General features: G+C 37.1%; 1 protein-coding gene across 1 annotated transcript in view; it reads right to left on the reverse strand.

Moving 5' to 3' along the window:
- Positions 1-537: 537 nt before the first annotated feature.
- The window catches only part of LOC306855353 (putative Bax inhibitor 1), a 10390-nt gene continuing 1740 nt past the window's right edge, over positions 538-9187 (reverse strand). The window contains exons 2-10 of the mRNA XM_079393978.1: positions 8905-8993; positions 7654-7762; positions 5148-5265; positions 4984-5032; positions 3584-3681; positions 3406-3485; positions 3048-3148; positions 1305-1380; positions 538-1197 (exon numbers count right to left, since the gene is read on the reverse strand). Of these exons, the coding sequence (XP_079250104.1) occupies positions 1177-1197; positions 1305-1380; positions 3048-3148; positions 3406-3485; positions 3584-3681; positions 4984-5032; positions 5148-5265; positions 7654-7762; positions 8905-8954 (702 nt within the window). The 5' untranslated portion in view covers positions 8955-8993 and the 3' untranslated portion in view covers positions 538-1176. The remainder of the gene's footprint in view (positions 1198-1304; positions 1381-3047; positions 3149-3405; positions 3486-3583; positions 3682-4983; positions 5033-5147; positions 5266-7653; positions 7763-8904; positions 8994-9187) is intronic.

Raw genomic sequence — 9187 nt, forward strand, 5'->3', positions numbered from 1 at the left:
AACTTAATTCATGCGTGTACTGCTAGGCATATTTGGTTTCCTCTTTTTGTGTAATTTAGTTGGAAAATGTGTGCCTTGTTATCGCTTATCAAAAGTTGCTAAAAGTTACCAAATAAATTTAAAAAAATTGCTAAGGCAGTCTGAAAAGTTGCTAAATTTAACAACAAAATTGCTAAGTTGGCAACACTGGAGCTGTAAAGGCACAGCCCGATTCGGGAAAGGGGTGGAGGAGCAGCAGCTCATTTGCATTTAAAGAGACATGCATGAAAACAGCCTTTTTCTGCTTCCATTCTAAATAGGTATTTTCAAAATGACATAATATATTTGGGGTATTTTGAGCTGAAACTTCAGACACATTTCTCTCCCCTTTATTAGAACGCACACAAACAGCGTGATTGCAACAACAGGAAGCAGAACGTGTTTTTAAATTATTTTTTTTCTAGGGCTGCCTTTTCAACTGGTCCTCTGACTACAAGCTTTAGAAGAATTGAGCATGCTCAATGTACATTTTTTCAACAGAAGTCAGAGGAGCACAAATGCAATCTGTGGCACCATTTATTGACATAAGATGCACAATATTCATGAATAAAATAAAAATCTCATCTGTGATCTCACTGATAAATGCATTAATGTTAGACTTGACTAAATAAACAATTGGCACTAGCAGCTACAAAAACAATTTAATGTGACATTGGCAACAAAGAATTTTTTTTTTAATGAATTAACGCAATAAACAAAAAAAAGAAAAAGCAGTGTAGTGAAGGACAACTATGTTATGATTAGAAGGTATTTATGATACACAATTTGATATTTTTGAAAGTATAGGTAAGAAAATCTATCACCTAGCAGTAACAACCCCATTACACTCAAAAGTGTCTATTGTATATACAATATTAAATCAGTTTTTTTAAGAGACTCCGTGAGATTCCTTTTCTACAGACCTCTAATTTCTGCCTCAGAGAGTTGCAGTAAGTCAAAGAAATTAAAGTTCAACCTAAGCTTTTAAAGATTTCAAAATCTAGTCAAACATTAGCCTGACAACATATCCAAAGCCCAGTAACAATTTTCAAAAATAAAATTAAGACTATCAAAATCACAAAATATAATCAAACTATGTAATCAGACTCATAATGAAGCTGCTGACATGTATTCAGCTCACAGATGTTTTCACTCAAATTACTTCTCCTTTTTCTTTTCCTAAAAGCAATAAAAAAATAAAAAGAAGTTACACATGGAATAAAACAGATATAAATAATGATTATGATATTGACAGCGCAGAGCTGATGCAGTTATGTTTCAAATACCTTCTCATTCATAGAGAGGATGATAACAAGCTTTCTGAAGATGGTCACAAAGTCCAGGAAGAGGTCAACACAATGCCTTCATTTAAAAACAAAGAAAAACAAAAGCCTTGAAGCGTACAAACAAAAAACAGTCCTTTTTCATTATACACCACTTGTGGATAAAATAAATATATATATTTTTTTATTTACATATACATATATACACACACACACTCTATATATTAGATACAATTAAATGGGACAAAATAAAGCAAACAAGTATTCTAAGTATATACTGGACTTGTGTAAAAGAAAGATCAGTGATCTGATTTAGATATTTTACTCCGTAAAATACAAATATAAACTAGGAATGCACAATATTTGTTTTTCTTTTCTTCAGTTTATCAGTATAGGTTGATATTGGGTATTTATTGGCAAGTGTTGGACACTTACATGTGGACCGTCATTTCGATTATTCAAAACCGAAAACAATATTAACCCAATGTACATTCACACAACACATCGTCCTCATGTCAAGCAGTTTAAACACCTGGGGTTCTGCTGGACAGCACTGCTTATGTGGTCATGGAAATGCATAAGCTCTTCTTACACTGACAGACGCAGTACATAAACCTGAACGCGGTTTTCTTGTATTAAGAAATGCTGCTGTGTGAATTAAAGAAACCCTTCAACCAAAAATGATACAAAATATACTTGTGTGAGGGCCTGATATACTTTCTTCGCTTATGGGTAAAAAGGTCAATATAAGCAAGCAGCGGTTAAGTTTTAGCAAACATCCTGACGCTGCTGAGAGCGAAGTTTAGATGCGTGTGTAAATATATGCTGCATGCTTTCCTCTCAGTAACAAAACAAACAACAAAAATGGCAGCATGCGAGAACAGCAGTTAAGAAAGCGTCGGATCAGAGCAATGTGGATTTTTGCACGAGCTCTGCAATCGGCGCTACAGTAAAGTCACTTCACGTCATATTTCTAGAACACTTTATGCAGAAGACTACTTTAAAGCAAGCAGCTTTACAGTTTTAAACATGAAGAAACAGTGTCAGTGTTGCATTTGGTTAATTACAACTTGATTTTCTGCTATAAAGCAGCGCTATATGTAAATCAATAATGTATAGCATACTCAATATTTTAAGAAATTGCAAAAGCTGAACATTAGATCAAAGAATATTGATTAATCAATTAATTAGTTGATTTATCGTTCTAAAAAGTGTTTCAGATTAATTCATTATCAAAATAATTGTTTGTTGCAGCCCTAATAAACATGCAGCTTCCAGATGTTAACTGATGGACTGGGGAGGTGTGGATTACTTGATGTTTTATCAGCTGTTTGAACTCATTCTGACGGCACCCATTCACTGCAGAGGATCTATCACTGAGCAAGTGATGGAATGACACATTTCTCTAAATCTGATCAAGAAACAAACTTACCTACATCTTAGAGTACATTTTCAGGCGAAATATTCCTTTAAGCAGATTCTTTAAGATCAGTTCTTATGTTTTTTGGGGGGCAAAACGTGCAATAAAATCATCTCAGTCCGGAATCAAGCACAATCATTAAGTTAGTAGCTATGGGGTTAGCCAAAGCATTACTTTTCATATCTTGTCCTTTCAGATAATGCATTTTAAAATGGTTAAATAGCAAGTATAAAACTCATTTTTAGCAATAACTTCATTTTACAACTTCCATTATATGATAATAATTATTGGTATATTGGTAAACACAGTAAACCTCTATCCCTTACCAGATGTAATCTTTGTCTCCCATTTCTGCCTTCTCAATAATTAGCTGTGTGTCAAACAGCACAAAGCCACACATGATGGCCAGACCCAGATACACATGAGCCTGAAACAAACAAACAAAACAAACTGTTACACAAAATAATCCAGAACATTAACATCCAGAAGATTAATTTTTAATGAGCCGAAAGGAATGCATGTCACACCTCTGTTTATCAGTTTGCACTGGCTACCAATAGCTGCTCGCATTAAAATCAAGGCATTAATGTTTCCTTACAAAACCAGCACTGGCTCTGCTCCCTTTACCTAAATTCATTACTTCAGACTTATGTGCCTCTAGAAGCTTGTGTTCACATCATATACCTTAAAGACTATCGCTGAGGCGAAGAACATATTGAGGACAGAGACGAGCAGAAGAACAGTCAGCCCTGACATCAGAGTTCCTTGAGGAAAAATAAATCAAGCCAAAGTTACAGGTCAAAAAGCAAACAACTGTACATGATCAATGATCAGCATAACTAGCAGATTTGTTTATGTTTACCTCCCAAGAAGAGATAACTTCTGCGCTGTGCATAGAGGGCACTCAATGTGAAGCAGGCAAAGATGACAGAGGTGCCCAGGAAGGCTGTCAGGATGATGCTACAAAAATTAATACAATCATTTGCAGTGTTAAAAAATATAATGATGTGCAGTTCCACAGAGCCACTGAGTACAGTCAAAGCATGTCATTCATAGTAATCAGTACATGACATGACACACAATGAAATTAAACTATTCAGGGAAGCAACAATCCCAGTTATTGTTATTCTTCTGAGTTTTATTCCATTTTACATTCCATCACTTACTCTGCAGTGAATGGGTGCCGTCAGAATGAGTCCAAACAGCTGATAAAAACATCACAATAATCCACACCACACCAGTCCATCAGTTAACATCTTTATAAAAGCTGAAACAAATCCAGCATTAAGACGTTTTTAAGTTCAAACTATTGCTTCTGGCTAAAATATTAGTTGCTTTCTCGGGTGAAAAGTGTTCTGGTCTGAATCAGGAGAGAAATCTGCACAGATCAAGCAGTGTTTACAAGCCAAAAGAGCTGTAAACTAATATGTGGCTGATTTTGATGTGAGAGACAACAGGAGATGCACTTTTTCACTGGAGGAAGCGTATTTATGGCCTCAACTATTTGAAATTAAAAACATCTTCATTTGTTTTGTTTTTTTACAAAAACACAGCTTTTTGATTCACAAGACATGAATTGCTGGACTGGAGTGGTGTGGATTACTTGTGGATTATTGTGATGTTTTTATCAGCGGCACCCATTCACTGCAGAGGATCCCTTGCTGAGCAAGTGATGCAATGCTACATTTCTCCAAATCTGTTTACATGAAGAAACAAAAGGATGTAATGGTGAAGGTTTATACATTTTCCCAAAACGGTAATTTTTGGGTCAACTATTGCTTTAACAACCAGTTAAAAAAAAATGTATCTCATCAGAGTAAAGCCGCGGTCACACTAGACTTTGAGCATGTGAAATTGTTTCACATGCTGCAACGGTCGTGATATGACATCATGCTGTGCAGCGCATTTTTAAAAACTTAAATTCAACCTGTTACAAATAATAATACATCTAAAAAGTAAAAACATACAATCTCCTCCACTTTCCTGCAGCGCTGTAGTTTAAAATTTATGTTCTTTTAATTCAGATACGAGGTCATGCTGTGACGTATCGATATGCTGTTGGTCACACGTGGTATCACATGATGCGAATTCGCAGGCCAGAGTTCACCAATCTTGAACTCAGCAAAATGCAAAACTTTTGTCACGGGCTTGCGATTCCGGTCTGGCGCATTCGCATGAATGTAAGTCAATGGGACGCAAAGTACAGTGTGACCGCCCCTCAAGGCTGATTTTTTAAGAAACCCTGTGCTCTGGGAATATTACCTCGGGTTTACAGTAATGACGTAGTCCATGAGCGGGCCGAGTCCAAGACCTGTTTAAGGCAGAGATTGACATGTTGAGTTAAGTGTTTTAAACACATGATCTAGGAAATTAAGCTGTAAAAAAAAAAAATAAAAAAAAATAAATAAAAGTTATAAACATCTCACCTGTGAAGAAAGCAAAAGCAGCAAGGATGGCCAACCTCTTCTTCTCTGTCTGAGGGCTGTGAGGGGTCATGGCAAGCCAACCCATCATAGCCAATGATCCAAGCATGGTCAGCCCACCCTGAAAGACAACATCATGATGCGTATTAGAGATCTGCTTTACGAGAATTTGTGTACTAGCCGAGGTCCTGTAGTATTATATGCTCTACTACAACCTTCTTTTTTCCCCCACGTTTTATGTTGCCTTATGTACATATTACCACAATTCAAGTGAAGTTAACGTGTGGCAAATTCATTTGAATTGGTATGACATGGCATAAACCTCTCAATAACAGATCTACCAATGAATATCAGAGCAAAAAGCAAGCCCTGAGGGCAAAACAACTGCCTGTAGAGCTCAGAGACAGAGTTCAGAAAAAGGTTTGATGATATCTGGTGTTCTTGATGTTCATAAGGAAGGGAAAGGGGTGTGTGGAAGTATGGTGACCCATACTCTGAATTAGTGCTCTGCATTTAACCCATCCAAGTGTACACTCAGTAGTGAACATACACCCGGAGCAGTGGGCAGCCAATGCTGCGGCGTCCGGGGAGCAGTTGGGGGTTCAGTGCTCAAGGGTCTCACCTCAGTCGTGGTATTGAGGGTGGAGAGAGTGTTGGTTATTCACTCCCCCCACCTACAATCCCTGCCGTACCTGAGACTCGAACCCATGACCTTCAGGTTACAAGTCCAACTCTCTATCCATTAGGCCACGACTGCCCCCTAATAATAACTGAGCACTACACTGGAATCTCATTCCCTGATGTTTTATTACTGGCTGACTGATGAATTACTTGTGACCAGAAACACCAGAGGCCGGAAATGTAAAGTACTGTTCCAGTCGGGCGAGACTTCCACGTTTAGAAAAAGGTGGATTAGATTGTGTTTTATTAATGTCTACACCTACCCCAAACAGTAATGCAAAAACAGTAATTACTGTTGTACAGTGTGACAAAAATGAAGCTATATTGTTGTGCGCATGCAATTGACATAATTTATGCATTTAATCGTGGCTCTCCCGCAGGACCCAACCAGATTTCTTGCAACACGGTATTAAATTCCCGAATAAAACGCAGTAACGGTCAGTAACTCTGGTGTAATTTGAACGGGAGCGGACGGTCTAACAATTTCCCGTTCCCAAGGTCCTTTCAGAACAGCATATCTGCGCTTTATTCTTATTGACCACCGCACAGCCGGCACTCAGGACTTATGCGCGCTGCACGTATGAACCAGTGTTTTATTTGTGGGGTCTGTGCGCAGCATGTGCATAACGATCCTCAGAGCAGGCTGTACCGGTGGTGAATATACAGCCCTCAGACAGGACAGGCAGGTTGTCGATCGGTGACAGAGCAGAATATGGATGGAGCAAAGTGTGGATGCGCAGTCCTTGAAAGACATTCAACTCGGTTTTGTTTATATTTTTCTTAGCCTTTAATATTAAATGACAAATGTTGTTTTTTTTTTTTTTGTTTATTTTCTCTGCAAAACTTTTCCTATTGTGTTAACAGCAAAATGTTAAACGAATTTAGTATTTTGACAAGATGAATAAAAATAGCTAATAGGCTACAACCTACAATAATTTTTTCTGCGACACTTTCCTATTGTGTTGTATATGTTAAACGATTTGTATCCTGACAAGACGAATAAAAATAAGAAATACAATTTTTGTAAAACTTTTATTTTTCTGTGACACTTTTTTACCTTCTGTGTTGGCAGCAAAATGTTGAACGAATTCGTTTTACATTTTGCCGTCAATAAATTCAAGACTCTTGACAAGACAAATAAAATAAATACAATTTTGTGCAGTCTACACTTTTATCTGTTAGCCTCTCTCTCTTTCTTTCAGTAGCAGAAATTTAAATGTGAGATTCTGGAAATCTAAATTTAGCGGGAACGGTCGGGAAGAAATGTATTCTAAGCGGACAGCGGGTGAACAAAGAGTGAATATATAGCGGGAGCGTGCGGGATATAACCTAAAAAAGTAGTCCCGCTCAGACCTCTACTTCGATGATCCAATTCAACCAAACTAAGCTAAAATGACACATTTGTTATTACTCAATAGTGTTGAATATCTTCTCCCGCGTCATACTCTTCATACAGTTTGTTTGAGCGGCGCCCTCTACTGTACAGACGTGAATTTACATTTCCTTCAGCCTGAGGCGTATTCATTTCACTTTTGTTGTGAAAAGGGCTTTTATTCTTTAAAACAAACAAGCAAGCCCTGCCAGGATTTAAAAAGTAACTCAAAAGAAACATAACATTACTTTCCATAAAAAGTAACTAAGTAACATAATTCGTTTCTTTTTAAGGGAGTAACACAATATTGTAATGCATTACTTGTAAAAGTAACTTTCCCCAACACTGTTTATGACTACAGCCAATTTTTGTTCAATGTACATGGTATGATAACCATCGAATGTAATAAGGCATTCCGTGAATCCTAGTTCCGTCAACTATGAGTGAGAAAGTTACCTGAAAAAGACTTGTGATGATGTAGATGTAGGAGCCGGCGGCTGCCACCAGCAAACACACAGCCAGACTGGCGTAGACATTCTTCAGGTGCTGCTGAGTCGAGCGAGAGCTGACCAGAAGAACACACAAAGACCGATACGAATCAGAAAAACACCTACAACCGCTTTAACACATTCCTTTCTAGGGATGTAACGGTATTATCACTATCGCAATATCAAAACGGTCTTGATTATCTTGGTTACATGACAATATGAAACGATATGTCTTAAAGTTTTTAAAATCTATTTGTTTTGGGCCATTTTGCGTCGGCACAATATCTGTCAAACAAACTAAAACTGAAAGCAAAATATGGCTTAATCCCTTCAACAAGCTTTTTTCCTGCGTGTTTTATATCGAAGCGCACATGATCAGCTCATGAACCGGTGTTTTCAGCGTGCCAGAGCGGCTCCGTTCACACTGAATGAATGCAGTAAACATGCTGTGAGTTTAGTGCACGTTTAGGAACGCAACGGCCACCAGTTAGGCTTTATTTTAGTGGCAGATGATTACAGCTTTTCCCTATATTTGTAGCGAGACGCATTTTTATAACCACGTTTTCAATGAGGCTGGAGTTTTCCTTCAAAATAAAAGCTCTACAGCTGTTTCTGTCAAAATAAAAGATTAAAAGTGCAGCATGAAAAGTGGTTTAAATGCAGTCCAGATTCAAAATATCTATTTCAAGTGTAGAAATAAGGAAAGTAGTACTGTAATGTCCCTACTGTAGTGTAAAGCAAAAATTATATACCTATGAAATATTCATTTTACAGTGCAGTTGTTTTACAATATATGGCTTCTATTGTCTGGCTTTCTAAAACAGCAGTGTGAATGTAATTTAGACTGAGACAGTATATCACTGAGCCCCCTTTACAGTTCAGGTAAGTCAATTCACTGACTTTTTTCTGACTTGAGTTTTCTTCAGAACATGGGTTGGAGCGGTTCATTTTGAACTCTCAAAGTGCATTAGATAGAATAATTTAACTAATAATTTAATTTTTTTTTTTTTTTTTAAATATCGCAATACATATCCTATATTGGACTTCATATTGCAATAATATCGTATAGTGAGATTTTGATATCGTTGCATCACTATTCCTTTCGTTACAATGTATTATACAATTCTAGTTATAGTGCAGATACAATAAAATCAGAATCATGTGCATCATGAATATCATACATGTATAAAAATGACAAAGGTGATCAAAACACACTTACATTTGAGAGAACTTAAAGAGAGCATCATAGTTTATGTTGTGATCAAACATGTTTATTTTTCTGCTGCTTTAGTGATCACAGGAAACCACCTACATGAAGACAGAAAACAGAAGAGATGGTTTTAGCAAAAATATTGATCATCTGTGTGAAGAACATCACTAACCCAAAATCCATCAGAATCAATCAAGTGGTCCTGTTCACTAAGAGCAGTGAGCATCTGCTACACCAAAGCTGTACATACTAGTCTTACAAGCGAGACACCTAAAGGCTGGAATACACTACG

Source organism: Barbus barbus (genome assembly GCF_936440315.1).
Source record: "Barbus barbus genome assembly, chromosome: 35".
NCBI classification, from domain to species: domain Eukaryota; kingdom Metazoa; phylum Chordata; class Actinopteri; order Cypriniformes; family Cyprinidae; genus Barbus; species Barbus barbus.